Source organism: Scomber japonicus, chromosome 11 (assembly GCF_027409825.1).
Source record: "Scomber japonicus isolate fScoJap1 chromosome 11, fScoJap1.pri, whole genome shotgun sequence".
Taxonomy (NCBI): Eukaryota; Metazoa; Chordata; class Actinopteri; order Scombriformes; family Scombridae; genus Scomber; species Scomber japonicus.
Genome location: NC_070588.1, coordinates 25,746,392 through 25,763,140, shown reverse-complemented (window position 1 = coordinate 25,763,140; position 16,749 = coordinate 25,746,392). Strand labels below are relative to the sequence as shown.

The following is a 16,749-nucleotide window of genomic DNA, read 5'->3' as shown; positions in this document are numbered from 1 at the left end:
CTGACATCAGCTCATATTTTTATCCACAGAGATGGAACCTGACAGCAGCTCATCTTTGGTCACCTACAACCCTGAACAGCTTCCCCCTGAGAACTCATCCTTCCTAGAAAGAAACTTTGTGTGTCGCTTCCGTTGCCTCCTGGACAACTCCTCCGGCTTCTTGGTAGGTTACATGTTTAAACAAAAGAGAGAAAAACAGCTGGAGACATGAGACTTGACTTCACCTGTTAGCAGATGTCAGTGTAGAGCTGTTTTTACAATCTTGTACTACCTTTCCCATGAGATCCCCCAACACTAATTCTCTTCCTTACTCCACAGGCTTTAAACATCCAGGGCAGGCTGAAGTTTCTGCACGGACAGAACCATCGGCAAGATAACGGAGGAAAGGTGCCGCCGCAGCTTGCCCTTTTCACCATTGCCACTCCTCTGCAGCCTCCATCCATCCTGGAGATCAGGACCAAGAACATGATTTTCAGAACCAAACACAAGCTGGACTTCACGCCCTTAGCCTGTGATGCAAAGTAATGAAACTGGCATTCAACATGCACACTCCATACATGTCTTATTGAGCCTTGTGAATTGTCCTGATTTGGAAATTATTGTCTTTTTGTACAGGGGGAAGATAGTGTTGGGGTACACAGAGGCTGAACTGCGGGTACGAGGATCTGGTTATCAGTTCATCCATGCAGCAGATATGTTGTACTGTGCAGAGAACCATGTCAGAAGTAAGTTCAATCTCCATTTATTATTATTTTTTTTTTACAGAAAGTTATTTTGCTGTAAATGTTATAGCAATTAATAAATAATTCACATCGGCCCTGAGGCTTGCTGATAATGAGATTGCCTTTCAAGTGGAAGTGGACATAATTTATCATGTAGAGTTTGGCCTTCACCCACATCAATTTGAAAACAAAGGAAGTCATGAAAGACCCTTTTCTCGATGGTCCACATCTGTTTGATTATACTGGTATTTCGTGGTTTACTGGTCCATGTCAATTAATTTAAAACAAACTACAGATAGCTCCAAATAGCTTCTTGAGGATCATTGTAAGACTCCCTTTATACACATTCTGTGTTTCTTTGGCATTTGACAAACTTTATTGGACAGCAGTAGAAAAAAAGACTCTATCAATGTATCTAAGGATTTTGTTTAAGTGCAGAATAGAGAAAATGTGATATGATGAAAACCTCTCTAAGGATTACATAGCTGTTTCACAAGTGGCAGTTCAATAATTGATATACTTTTCCATTTTAAGAGTGTAACGGGCAAAATAGGCAAGCTGCATAGCTACACAGTTACACACAGTTTTAAAGTGGCAAAAATAGATGGTTGTTGAGTAGTTTCAAACTGTTCTATTATGCAAATGAATCCATCCATCTTTGACATTTACCTGCCAATATAGTACCAGAAACATGCTATCTGCTATTTTAGATTTAGTCCTGTCAAAAAAAGGACTGGTTGAACCTGGTCAGAGAGTTCAGACAGCTTTTGCAAGTAATCCTGTTGGATTACGGGGCAGATTGAGCAAAGCTATAGAGTTGCCAGAGAAGAGGATGGGGTCTGCAAATCCACTGTATGAGCAAAGCATGAGAGATGATCCATATACAGCACTCACAGTTTGAGGGTAAGCAGTTCAGAGGTCAGATATGATACTCTGCTCAATGCAATTAAAGGGTCAGTGTAGAGCAACATGCAAGATCAAGAACGAGAGAAAAAACAAACACTACATGGCCTTGCAATGGCCATGAGATACCAGACTTCATAATACAATCAATGGATGCAAAATGGATGCACAACATTGAACAAATCAAATGATGAGAAAGGTTTTCTGTTTTGTGAACGTGTTTTGAATTTTGTATTATGTTGATTTTTTTGTGTTCTGTTGACTTAAAACACTGCAGTTTATTCTGTACAGTATATATAGTATATGATATACTATAATAGTTAGCTAATTATTCTTCTGTGTTGTGTGTGTGTATTCTGTATTTGTAGTGATGAAGACTGGAGAGAGTGGTCTGACTGTGTTCAGGCTCCTTACCAAGGAGAATCGTTGGAAGTGGGTCCAGGCCAATGCCAGGCTGGTGTACAAGAACGGCAAACCAGACTACATCATTGCCACCCAGAGGCCTCTTTTGTATGTTTTTATGTTGTAAACCAATAAAATATATGTGCCTTACATAAATATACTACACATCTGTATTTCAAAATTGAAGTTATAAGTTAAGTGAATAAACCAAGTTAAGTTTAACCTGGTTTATGCAGAGAATTTTGCAATTTACCATCAATAGATTGCAGACCCTAAAACCCCAGTTATTTGACACATGAAAAATGCACCAAGCAAAAACTGGGAATTTTGATTGCCACCATTAGGTTTCCAGATAATGATCATGTTTTATGCCTCTGCAGGGATGAAGAGGGAGGAGAACATTTGCGTAAGCGCTCCATGCATCTACCCTTTACCTATGCTACAGGTGAGGCCTTGCTCTACCAGTCCAACCATCCCATTGCAGGCTTTAGAGATGGAAGTCATGAGAAAAATGGCAGTAAGTCAAAAAAGAGTCGGACTGAGAGGCTGATAAGAGATGGTCTGGACCCTGGATCACTTCTTGGGGCACTTATGAGTCAGGATGAGTCAGTGTATGTTTGCCAGCCCGCCCTGGAATCCAAAATGTCATTTCATAGCAGCTTCTTTGGGGACCAGATGAGCTTCTCTGACTCTGAACCCTCCAGCCTGCATAGGAACTGGGACACATCAAGCAATGGTGTGGTAGGTCCAACCATTACAGAGTCAGGCAGTTTTGACCCACTGCTGACTACTCTGGACTCGCTTTCCCTGGAAGGCCATGGGGTTGTGGATTCGGAAGAAGGGGGTTGCTCAAATGGTGAGTTATTTGGAGCTCTGGAAGGGCTGGGGCTGAGTGCTGAGGATCTGGAGCTGCTGCTGCTGGATGAGCGGATGATCAGAGTTGAAATAGACCCTGAGCGTGTGCCCACCTTGGATGATCTGCTAACGAATGACGAAATTCTTTCTTATATCTATGACTCAATTGAGGGAAAGACTGATTCCACAGATCACGGAAGACAGGTGCCTCCCAGTAATGCCTTAGCGGCAGCCACAACAGTGTCACTACCTGATAGTAATCCGACCTCTGACACTAATGTGCAAATGCAGTTTCCTCACCATAAGCCTCCTCTGGTGGGGCAGGCTCCCATTGTCCAGCTGTCCCAGCAGATGCAACAGCACCTCAACATGCGAACAGGTAAAGTCGCGCATGAGTGGGGCCAGCAGAGTGACCATTTGGCTAACACATCAGTTAATGGAGAGCTGTTAGGGCACACTCAATCTATCTCCAATGGACAATGGACAGCCCAAGACATTCTAACCAATGTAGGGATACAACAGGGACACTTTAACTCACAACAGACTGTCTTCAATGGCAAGGCAACCCATCAAAGCTACCTTCAGCAGCATCAGAAACCCAGGATGCGGAACCAGCTCTCACAGCAGTGCCATGCCAAACAGAAGGCAACCAACCTCAATGGACTATGTGGCGTTTCCAGCACACAGCATCCAGCTGGAAAATCCCAGTGGCAGGACTATGGATTCAGTGAGAGTCTGGGTCCTTGCCTTGACAACAGCCAAAAACCCCTTACAAACACCTCACTAGACTCTTGCATGGATTATAGCATGCCTGATATTGACAATGTGGATTACACTATTAGTGGAAGTGGTTTGTTCGGGAGCAATGGGCAACAGCACAGGGCAGAGTCCGCAGATTCGTCTTTCCAGGGAATGAGCCACAAACAGCCGCAGGAGCAGATCCCAGTTCCTTTGGCTCAGGTTATCTCCAGCCTGTCACAGTGTCCTCCCCCTAATGCCTCTCTGGAGCAGATCCTAGGAGTAGGCAAACCCTGCCGGCAGCTGGACCATTATGGCATGATGACCTCAGAGATCCCTCATGACCCCAGTCACAGTAAGGTAAGGCACTGAATCATTTCTAGCTAAAAGTAGTTTGGTTACTGAATTCTCAATATTTCTCAAAAAGCTTCACTACATCACCATGCATTATTATGATCATGCTTTTAGTGGCATTCCTCATATTTGGTCACACTAGAACTAGGGTAGCATTGGTCCGTAAGTTTATCAGTCCAGCCCTATGGTCTACAGAGAAATAGCTTCATAACTTTTCAATCAGATGTCGTGAAATTTAGCACAGGTAGTCATGATCCTGTAGGACAAATCTTAATAACTTGGGTGATCTACAGACTTTCCATTTAAAAACCAACAAAAATGAATGACCAATTGTTGTGAAATTTGGTGTCAGTGTTTGTGGCACACACACATACAATGATTTCTAATTTCAGTCACAACATGATCTTTCCTCTAATGGTTACATGAACACTTCCATCTTTGACCCAATCAGGTAAATCTAGCTATAGCTCATGTTCAAATGAGCAGACTGTGCTGATATTTCCCACAGAAGGACTCATCTATCATTTTCACTTGTCCACAGGATTTATCATAATCCTCTTTCTTGTGATACATTATCAATTCATTTACATCACTGTTCACATTTACATACTTCACAGGCAATTCTCTATATTTTTCTTATTATCAACAAATCTCATGTCTAATTGTCATCACAATCTCTCAGAGCCAAACCAACAATGAACTCGTCCTACTTACAGGTACTGTACATACATCTATAGTCTGGCATATCATATTCCTATATGCTGTAGAGCTCCAATTTTGTCCAAAAAAAAAAAAATTAAACTAGTATTACACCACTGTGCATGCACATAACGCAGTTCCAATTACAGCTTTGATTGCTTGTTGTGCTACGTAACACAGAATCCTTCAATTGACTTGATATAAAATGAAGCAGAGGTGCAACCTCAGTACCACACAGATATTTTGACTCTTTATATATTTTTTATAAATATCTTAATTTCAATTGTCTATACAAGTCTGGTGACTACATTACTTTCATTGAGTAAGAGTTTGAAACATTTCTAAAACAAATAATAATATTGTGACAGATTTTTGTGATGTATACTGGTGTTTTCTTATGGGGTATTGAAGAATAATCATTCTTCATCATCACTGTGCGTCATATATTATGATTTTATTTGAATCGTACAGCCTCTGGGATATATGAGGGACTACATTATTGAGTGCTTCTGCACATAAATTACTTAATTTGCTCTTTCTAATGAACAGCTTGTGCACAAACAGGACATATTTTTATACCATAAAATAGGTACAAGTCATTTCAAAGGTTATATATTACTATGTATATATATACATACATACTGTATATATACATCCATATATATACATCCATGAACATCATTTAAAATAATGATTACACATCTGTTAGTCTGTTATATGTCTGATATGCCAATATAGGAGATTTGCCAAAACAGGATAGAAACCTAAGAATAGGAATATAGTCTATTTTTGCTGCTTTTTCCTCTATGTTACATAATTTCCAGGTCTCTGTATTCATAATGTCATCTTGACTTGTGCAGATGGAGAACGGCTGCATCCTGACCAGTACTTACCCAAGTGGTTGCGCTCTGCCTAATGGGAATGGAGCAGCACCCCCTACAGTCCAGATGCCAGGCCCTGAGACTTTGTCCAGCCTCCCCGATCCACCAGCCACTGGCTTCTACCTCTGACCAGCTGACCGGGAATAGTCATGTACTGTTAATGGCCAGAAACACACAATGACTGGACCAGCCTTATACATCTAGATAAGACAACAAGCAAAGCTGAATAAACGTAGGCCTATAAGTTTTTCTTTCTTTCTTTTTTTTTTCTTTTTGTGATTTTGTTTGTTTTGTTTTGTTTTTATGGGAGGAGGATCACTGTGTTGTATTTCAAGTCATATTATCATATGAGTCCTTTGTTTACAATAATGCAGTCAAGAGTGCTCTGTTGAGTTTATTTTAAGGAATACAGAGAGGTTAACACAAGTTTTATACATCAGTGTTCAGATAAAATGCAATTAATGATAGTTCAATACCATTTTTTGGGGGGGTGGGGGGCATTTTCAATACCAGTTATTCAGTATTTAAATATGAAACAACAAAGATGTTTTCTGTCATTTCATTCAGGTTTTCTTTAATTGTGTACATTGTGAAGAGAGAGAAAGCTAGATGACATAAGGAAGAGATATCTAAACAAAGTTGGAGTTGCAGACGAATTGAGGTGAAAACACAAGTTGTTGTCTGCACTCCATGAATGTAGCAGAAGGGAGAGGGTTTGGACCAAGCATCGAATGCAATTCTCAGTCTTGTTTATTAACATTTCATCCCATATTTCCTGATTTTAAAAGATAAATTGGTTTCACAGTTAGGACTGTTTGATTCACTATGTTTCTGAACAAACACACACTCCATCCCCGTTAGTGCAACTCTAGCGGGATTACAGGTTTTTTGGTACTGGCAGTCAACGGGACATCAGCACCGTTAATAGTTTTCAGTTATGAAACAAGAATGTAATCTTTCAATGGTCAGCGATTTCTTTGTTGAACAGTTGTACTCATCAACAATGAGATTAAACCATATGTGTTTTTGAAAAAAAGTATAGAATATGGAAATTATGGCTAGAAATATCCTGCACTTTATTTCAAGCACCCATTTAATGCAGATCTGTAGTCAGGGATACTGGGGTTATAAAAACTACAGACCCTGTTTTGTTTTGTTTGTTTGTTTATTTTTGCAACTACTGGTGCAAAAAAAAAGAAAAGACCAGGTTGCATGTTTTAAAAATTCTTATTTTGAGGTACATTTCAGGTGATGGGTTAATGTCCTCACAAGCACAAACACTTCTCTATAACTATTAGTGTCATCATTTTAAAAAATCTTTTTCCACTTGAATTATTCATATTTTTGTTGTTGATTATGTTGATCATCTTCGACCTCTGGAGTTTTTTTTTTTCTTCTTTTTTTTTTGGAGGGGGTGGTGGGTCGGGGCAGTGTTAAACGTTTAACTGACTTGATTAGAAGTCACTTAATTTTCTGTATTTATTCATGTCCTACATCAAGTAAGCGTTCTTGATTGTTTTTTGGAGTCGGTGTGTGAGACATTCTCTCCTACAAAAAAAAAGAAAAGAAAAGAAAATGCTTTGTCATCCTTTCGCTAAGCAGTGGTTGTACTCTTTTTTCCTGAGGGAATCAGTGAATCCAGACCCATTACAGTACAATCAAACCCGAGGAAAAAAAAGGAAAAGTCTGACATTTTGGGAAATCCTAAGGGGGTTAAGAAGTGAAGATTGAAACAGATACTAGATGTATAGAAATAAAAATTATATCAATCTTCTCACCTGACTTGTCATCTAAGTAATAAAAATAACCTATTTCCCCAAAATGTCACACTTTCAAGTATTACATTGACCCAGTGGTAGGTAACAGGATGATATCAGGTCATTCATTTCAGGTCTACACAAGATCTTGGAGCAGTTACAGAAAGGCAATCACTGAAAAACCAAATGTGAGTATTAAAAAAAGAGATCTCTACTGGATGGATACAGTTCTGAATGTTTCTTGTATATAGTAAAATTACTGGAAAAATGATACAGAGTAGACTTATTTCATCAAGGAGAGATGCTGAAAAGAGATTTCAATTTAATTGTTCAAATAATGTCATTACTATTGGTATTAATATTATTGTTCTATGTTTTATGTTGAAATGTGAGACACACGTGGTTACATGTCATTCAAATTGACTAGTTTCTTTTCCCTTTTTTTTCTACAGCAGAAATGTTTGCTTTATTTAATATGATTGATGTGACTTATTAACAATGTGAAAAAAAATGTGTACTGTATATAAAAGGCAAACAAGCTTTGACAAATACAGGTATGTACATAGTTTTACGTCAAGTCACTAGTTTCAAGCACTATTTTCATCACGTTACTTTTTTTTGTTCTTTTTTAAAAATTGTAAATAGTATTCTCATCACACACAAAAAAACCACTGGACCCTATGACAGCCTGAAAATGGTGCCATACTACCGAGACTTGTTAAATATAATGTTGGAGAGTTTAATTTTGTCTTTTGCTTATCCACAGTAACTTTAACATGCTAACAGGATAAGGTGTAGATGTTGCAGATTTGACCCGTGTCTTTTGACTGCTTGTTTCAATTGTATTCTTTTCTTCCTTTTGAAATAAAGGAATTCTGCGACCACAGTGAAAAACACAAACATCTTGCAAGCATATAACTCTGACCAGTTATATGTTTTTCCCTCTCTGAGCCCTCCAGTTTTGTATTCACTTGGACAGTAAACAGCAGGGGTTTCCAACCTTTGTCAGTGACTCCTTACTGTGGACCCCTGACATGTAAAGGTGCTATATGTAGCATTTTAACATCAATAAATCATTGCCACATTAAGTCTGAGATGTCTTCATAATTACTGTTGATAAACAAAACCATTGCACCAGCTAATAACTAAGGAACAATCCAGAAGATGGTCAACAGAGAGTACAGAAAGGGATGTCAGTACAATTTATAATCACCTGATTCTAATTATTAACTCATTATCAAGCCCTTGGCCAGCTTCAGCTGCTTGATAACAAGCTACATTTTAGCAATGATTGTGTTACAGTGGGGAAATACCTAAAACGTGCAGGGCAATAGCTCTCCAGGTGCAGGGTTGGTGACTTATGATTAACACCCTGTCATTTTCCACCAGTTTACACTTACTGCTGCTAGAGGGCGCTAGTAATTCACTATTCCATTCAGGAAATGCAGAAATGCATGTTTTCCTGCCAGTATCTTGTGATATCCTGTTCTAAGATATCTATCAAAGTTTGCATTTGGAAACTAGGCTGTCCATATCAACAGGATTTAGCTGATCAGCTGTAGGTCGATTTGGGATGTGTTGCTACTCGTTGCAGGTATGTTTGTTCAACAGAGATATCAGCTTAATATTGTTCACAATGAGGTTGGAAACAAGGTAATCTTTGTCTATTATCTCTCAGTGACTGACTTCCATTATAGGAATAGAAACAGTAAAGAGTTGCAGCTAGTCATCAAACTTGATGGTGTTTTTATACACTTTTTCCACACATAAGACAGTTAATTAAGAACTTGGCAGCGCAACCTTCACTTAGTTTTACTCTTTAATAGTTGAAAGCAGCAGATAGATACATTATCATCTTTTTCAACTTCACGCAATCCCTTGATACTACATCCACCCTTAACACTTTTCATTCACAGTGATCCAGACTGCACTGTGTGATCCATGAATCTCAGCAGTGTGTTGTCTGATAGTCTTCTCCTAACTTCACTTTTCCTCCACACAGTAGCTAAAGTCTCAGTGTGAAAAAATTACCACCTCTGGTTTCTGTAGGTGAAGTACACCTGCACTTGATAATTAGCATTTTGTTTGACAGTATCATTGCTGGGCATTTAAGTAGTGACTGAGACCCTTTGATAACCCCAATGACGGTAAAACACTCAAAACCCTGATGGCCTGAGTCTACCAGTAACTTAAGAATACCTCAATACTGCTCAAAAGACAATTCAGAGGAAATTGTCCTCTGTTGTGTTTAGTGCTGATAAAAATGTAGCCAAGACATTTTGTTGGCCAAAAGTTTTGGCTGTAGTACCATGTGTTATCTATGGGAAAAGATGTAGCTAAACACTGCTGTAGCTGAGACTCACGTAAGCTTGATAGCATAGCCTCATCAGGTCATGCCTCCCCAATGCCCAATAACTGTAATAGAGCCATTTGAGAGCATGATAGACTGGTCGGTTCACTTCCTGGAACTAAAGCTAGTAATCAATCATTCACCGTCATGTATGCTGCTGTCTGATTCCCTAAAGCAGTGCATCAAATAAAGTCAATGCTAGTTCCACTATAGAAGCGCTGTTAACTTTTCCAAGCTGGTTGGAAGCCTTTTAAATATACTTCCGATTACCGGGTCTGTCCCTCAGCTTTTTTCCCCACTCTATATGACATCTGGATTATGTTGCATATAATCTGATCCGATCAACATGTTGAAACTTCACCACATCAAAAAAAAAAAAAAAATACCAGTGCCATAGGTAAGGTTGTAGTTTAATTCTAACACTGACATAAGGAGACTATTGGCTCTGTCATAACAGCATTAACAAAGTGTTGAATCAAAATCAGTTAATTAAATTAATGAGCTTGCTCACAGAGACAAAGTATCCTATCCTGCCAGGACTATCTGTTTGTTGGTGTTCCCATTTTATTTCGAAATAGTGTTTCTGTTATCTTTACTTCTTGTGTTTGACCTGTGTCTTGTTTCACTCACCTGTCTCTCGTCTGTAATTATCCTTTGTGTATTCAGTGCTTGGTCTTTGTTGAGTTGTCTTGTCAGGTTTGTTCTTGACCATTCTGACCTGTTCGGCATTGTCCTTGTTTTTGTTGTTTTTGCCTGCACATTGAGGAAAAAGATCCTTTTTTTTGGGTTCACCTGCTCTGCTGTGCATTCATTCATGTGTTTAACAGAAAGGTTTAACTTTTAATCTTTAGACAAATGTGTCTCACAATCATGTTGCCTGCCCATACCACCTAACAATAGATATTGTATATTTAGCCACTTTTGTTATAACTTCTTCCATGTTGCTGTAGTTCCAAAAGAAATAAAACTACAGGAGACAACTGTCAGGAAACAAAGTACCTTATATTCACTACATTGTTTTCTTTGGAAAATAGCTTGGAGCTGTTGAGCCTTTTACTTTCATTTTACACACAGTCCTGCATCTCTACGTTTGAGTGGGCCCGACTTTGCCGACACTGCCTACAGACTTGACTGTAATGCTTTGTGATCGAAAGGCTGCGAGAGGGGAGCAGTGGCAACATGAGTAGGTGAGAGAGGACAAGCAGTCTCAATGTGGTCTTGCACTCTTGTAAACATTTCCTCCTCCCACACAAACAGGATTCTTCATCTCATTGCTGCATTGCAACAAAAGATGAGCTACAGGGGATTCCTTTATGTCAAATCACGATTGAAAATGAAAGCGGAGACTGGGTGCAGCTGATCCTGCTTACCTCTAGATACAAGAGTCCCAAAGTCCTGTGTTTCCTCAACTGTCAGATTTCTTCCTTTCAGAGTGAAGAGCTGGACGACACATGTCAAAATGTTGCGAGCACTCACTGTCATACCTCTAACACTTCTAGCCCCTTAGTCCCCATTAGTAGATATTTAAAGTATTACCAACTGTTTAAAGATTACTTATGGTATTAATTGATTTAACAGTGTGAAATTGTTCACTTGTTTTAATTGGGGATTCCCTTGTGGCTGAGAAGCTAAGGGGCTAGCCATGAACTGCAGCATCCCTGGTTTGTGTCTGAGTGAGACATGCCATTGCCTATCTCTTCTTTCACTTCCTGTCATCTCTCTATTCTTAGCTGCCCCCTAAAGGTGTAGAGATATTTTATATACAATCTTTGCCCTCTTTCTCAGAAATGACTATGTGACAAAATTATTCACATTTTCTCCCATATTTTTCCCATCAGCAAAAATACCATTATTAATATTTTTATATTTAAATTTTTTATTGAACGGTTTCTAAACTTTAACACATGGGTTTCAGTGACACATGAAAGATTTGCTAATAAAGTGTGCTGATTTACAGAATCCCTGATTTATCACTAATCTCAAAAATCTCAACAAACTGCAACATGAGAGCCGAATGTAGCTCTTCTGTTGCAGTATTAATCATCTGCCTTCAATTAGAGCATTGAATCAGTGATGCTAAAGTGATACTTTGTTTTCTGTGAATGCTGTCTAGTTTTAATCTCATCCTATCGCCTTGAGGTTCAGTGACATCACTTCTGCTACATTATTGAAAAAAAAATCAAGCCAGATGAAGGAGGGCAGAGGGATGGGAGGGCAGAGAAGAACTCAACATGCATGTGTAATCCTTTTATTAGCAACTCTGGATTTATATTTGACATATAGCCATGGGAGATTTGATCTTGCATCATTATTTTGCGAGATGAAGCCAATAATAGCTGAAATGAGTACAAAGGCTTAGAGACGAACGTCAGAAAGAGGCAGTGGAAATGTCACTTTGAATCTCGTGGGAGCGTGGCAGCATATTTCCAGGGTGAGGTCGGATGGTGGGCGGAGGGGGTTGGGGTGGGGCGGGGTGGGGGGCCCCTGAAGCTCTCCATGTTTATGCAAAGACACATCCAGCCTCATTTTTATCAAACAAAGAAAAAGAGGCAATGCATCCAAGTGTGCCTAAAGGACATAGTTATAGATACAAAGTTCAGAGTGGAGATATTGGGCTGAGTTGGCTGCAGAGACTGCAGACATATTTCGATAATGACCGGCCAATTAGAGTCTTTCTGAGAAGGAACTGCTGCCTGGGACAAGTGAATCATCATTCTGAGCCTGTTATGGCCACACTGTGGTTTTCATGGGACACAGACGCAGAGAAAATAAAGAGGCACCAAAGAGGCCCACAGAGAAACATTCTGTTTGCTGGGGCATATCAGTTTTTATATCTTATTTGAAAACTACAAGTGGGGTGAGATGATTCTTTGTGTTATTTTTGTGGATCATAACTGAATTCCTTCAAAAGCTGCTTTAGTTTCAGGGGTCCTGGTATTGTGCCTGCTGACCTGAGCTGTCATTATTCATTCTGCCTGTTTTTCCTGCTCTGACAAGTCAAAATGAAAAGGGTCTATTACTGTACATGAACTAACCAAACCACATACACTCTAGCCCTAAGGCACAACAGCACTCACATGATAGATTACAGTTCTGACATGCAGGCGAGGTATACCCCTCCTAGACCCCTGAGATCCTTAGTCTGTGGTTTCCTAGACCAGAACTAAGAGATACAGTGATGCTGCTGTTTGTGTCATACCCCCACGCATCTGGAAAAGCCTCCCAGAGGAGGTCAGGACATCATACATGGCACATAGCTTCAAATACAACCTTAAAAATTAGGCTTGCTTTCATGAAGTTTGTTGTCCTCTACTCGTAACTGTTTATGGGCTCTTTGTGTTTTACTGTGTTTTAGTTTCTGTTTTTAATTTGATCTGATTTCTTTTAAGCGTTGCCTTTCATTTGTCTCATGTGTTTTATCCTTTGGATTTTATTGATGAGAAACATTTTAAGTTGCACGTATATGAACTATGCTATACAAATAAAATGTTTCATTATAATTATTATATTATCTCACTCTTTGACTGTTTTCTATTATATTCTGCCTATATACAACAAAGTACTGTGCCAATATATTGCATGAATAAATAATGATTTAATTCTTAAATCTGTATGTGGACTGATCACATTTATACATTATGTAATTACAATCACAAGGTCACACTCTATCATAAGGACAGGGTACTGTTAAAATAGCTAATCAATCAGCTGGTTGATTATTTAGCTGATCATTAACCAGACTGGACTGATCAATTTAAAAAATGAATCCAGCTGCTATGCGCACTGTAAGATTTTGCATAAGCTTGTTGCAGCATTCTACTCTTACATCAGTTACTAATCACTAGGCTAAGCTAAGATGTCATAATAGTATGCAATACTTATGCATTAAAATATTAAATGCAATGAATGATTAAATACTCTTACAAATGTCTGTTTTAACACTGCTTGGTTGGTCCACAGGCAAGACGTGTACATATATAGACCCCTGCTTCTGTTGGCTCTCAGAGGTATGTTACTTTGGGTAAACTGTAAACTGTAATCGCATAGGACTACCACCCCAGCCAAGTCTCCATGGATGCTCTGAAGAGACCATATTACAACACTGATACCTGTGTCTGTGGGTTTGTGAATTATTATTATTATCATTACTGACTAGCACACAGGTAGTCATATAGTCTGGTGTCCTGGGCCTTTCAAGGTTAATATATTTAATTGCAGTATGATATGAAGTGCTTAAACATTTGGCAATATTAACAAGATTTGAATGAATCGTTTGTGTTCTTGATGCGGTGTGGGGAGGCCGTATGAAGAATCGGTCACAGCGCCCGGGCAGTGAGGACCCCCTCGGAACCTATGAGTTGTTGGATATGAAGGACATACTCAATATGTGGGACAAGGACTGATGTACAGACACTTTGGTTGACATCCACTCTCATGGGCTCCAGCCTAGACACACCTCCAATCTCATTTCATTGATTGGACTCCTGGCTCCAATTAGCTTTCATTGATGTTTGACATTAGCCTGGGGGTTCACATACTTTTTTCCAACCTACAAATAATGTTTGAATGATGTATTCAATGTGGACACCAGAAGCACAATGATTTGTGTGTAATTAGTCAAGAGGAAGCTTTGTGCCTTCTCTGTCCTCCCAAAGAGAAGAACTTGCACCACCTTTCACACTCAGCCCTTTTTTTATCAGGTGGCAGAAAAGCACCAGGCGCTTATGGTTACATCAGTGTCCAGATATAACCTGTTTATTCTGTACACGGAAACAATGTACAGTACATATACTCAGTCATTGTACTAAGGTGAGTTCAAGGTACAGATGAATATACGTCAACTGTTGGCTAAATATATGTAAATAATCATTTGTAATCAGTGGTCTGAGTCTCCCTCTGTGGTTCACTTCAGGTAATACACTGATTTAGAAAGTGGGTTTGTTCTTTTAAAGAAGGAAGGTCTGTTGGATCAGCTCAACAGCCAATGCTGCATGCATGCTAATCTCCCCTCTCCCATTTAAACCAGTATTTTTACTGGTAACACCCACTAAATTGTTCTGGGCTGAGTGTGAGGAATTGAAAAGAAACATAATGTACCATGCCCTAACAGGAGAGTAACGGAGATGTCAATTAACACACATTCTCTATATACCCACACAGTTCTGACAGGTAATCACTTCAGATGCTTGTTTATTGCCCTGCAAAATCTGTGTTTGAGACACACTGCCTGTCCATGACGTCTACAGCACTTAGTTTACTCTGTCTCCATTAGTACGGTAGCCTGCTAATGTCAATCCAGCACTCCAGTCAGCTGAGACAAAACAGGCATTTCTAATATTTTTCAAGACCATTCTAATAAATAACTACTACCAATAAATATAAAAACATGTTAATATTATTTTGTCTGCAAAGTGTTGTGATTAAATGTGACTTTAGTTGGACATGTGTTACATCACTGCTGTCTGATCCTGGTCACGAACCTTTGTTACATGTCATACCGGTCTCTCTACCTGTGAACCTGATTCAAAATAAACCTTGTTTAGATTTACTGGTCCAGTTATGTCTTCCAGTATGCTACCATTAGTGGGGTTCTAAGTGATTATTTGATTAGCTAATTATGTTTTGGTGAGTCAATACTCAAGGGGGAGAAGTGCAGGCTCAAGCGTCAAAGTAAAAGCCAGAAAATTCACATATTTCTTGGACTGTGCAGATCAGCAAAATACACAGACCATTTACAGCCATTTAACTCATTGTGTTACTTCATTGTTGGATTCATTTTACATTTTAAGTTCTATTGTTGATATATCTCAGTAATCATAATATAAGAGAACATGGAAATGTGTCATCTTTATCCACTACCAAAAAAGGTCAGTAGTGTTTTTCGATCAGTACAAGTTTTCGAGTTTGAGGTTTTTTCAACAAAAAAACTGAAACCACTCCAGTACTTAAATCAGTGGTTCATTCATTGTTCACTGGGGTCCCATTGCAATACAGAACCATCTTTAAAACCTAATGTTTCAGCCCTGTTTGTTGACTAAAATCAAGTCAGACTTCTCAGGTCATCATGTGGAGGGTTTCTAACTGTACATTTTTTATCCAGATCTGGTGAACATGCTGTTAGCTACTTTGGTCCTGTTTCCTGCCTTATGACCTGAACTGTGTGTGTGTGTGTGTGTGTGTGTGTGTGTGTGTGTGTGTGTGTGTGTGTGGTCTGTGGGATGGTTGTGTGATCTGTTAATGTCTTTTGGAGAGTGGAGGAGATGGTAGCAGAGAAAGGCAAAAGTCTGCTCTGAAATAACAGGAGCAGGAAAAGCGATACCATGTTTGCATTGGCAGGTTTTAATGCTGTTGGGACATCCACTCCCGTTATGGTCATTTTTAAAGGGAAGCATGTCAAAGGTGATTGGATTTGTGGAAATCCAGACCAGGCAGTATTCAGAGCTACTGAAAATGGATGGATTAACTCGCAGCTTTTTGTGGATTGGGGCCAAAGATTTACAGCTCAAAGAAGGAGGACTACAGGCTACATGTCCTCCTGCAGCCTGAAGGTTTTTGAACTCATGAGACAAAACATTATTCATATCAATAGCTTTCCTCCCCATGCCAGGCCTGCTTTTCTGCCAGCTGACAAGTATCTGTTTAAAAGCCTTGAAGCACCATTAGCAGAGGAGGAGGCAGGAAGTTGTGCAAATGCAGGCAAAAACAAAAAAACCCAAGAAATGTTATTCAAGGACGACAAAGTAGGTGTGGTGGAGGATATCATTTTGGTGGTCCTGTTACACCCTTAGGAGCAATAACATGCATTATGACTTCACAGTATAAACAAGGCTCTTTGCAGTGTGCATCTATAAATAAGATGGCAGGCAGTTTAGACTTCTGTACAGTTTGCAGATGGGTCAGTGGAGCTCAGTTTACTGATGATTGGTTGCTCTGTGGTCTCTGCAAGAAGTGATTTCAGGAAACTTGATGGTGAGGAGATGGTCTGCTTTATGGGGAGAAATTCATTTGCAAGAAGTGTGTTGTGGTATTGAAAAGCAAGTGTAAGAATATTCAACGAATCAGAACATTAATCCTTGACATTTTTTAAT

The 16,749-nt window shown here is 39.3% G+C and overlaps 1 protein-coding gene across 1 annotated transcript in view; it reads left to right on the top strand.

Annotated features, from left to right (window-relative positions):
* ahr1b (aryl hydrocarbon receptor 1b) overlaps positions 1–5,683 on the top strand; it is a 37,660-nt gene extending 31,977 nt beyond the window's left edge. Inside the window, exons 6-11 of the mRNA XM_053328224.1 lie at positions 30–163; positions 319–521; positions 616–725; positions 1,994–2,135; positions 2,408–3,980; positions 5,534–5,683. Of these exons, the coding sequence (XP_053184199.1) occupies positions 30–163; positions 319–521; positions 616–725; positions 1,994–2,135; positions 2,408–3,980; positions 5,534–5,683 (2,312 nt within the window). The remainder of the gene's footprint in view (positions 1–29; positions 164–318; positions 522–615; positions 726–1,993; positions 2,136–2,407; positions 3,981–5,533) is intronic.
* The last annotated feature ends 11,066 nt before the right edge of the window (positions 5,684–16,749 follow it).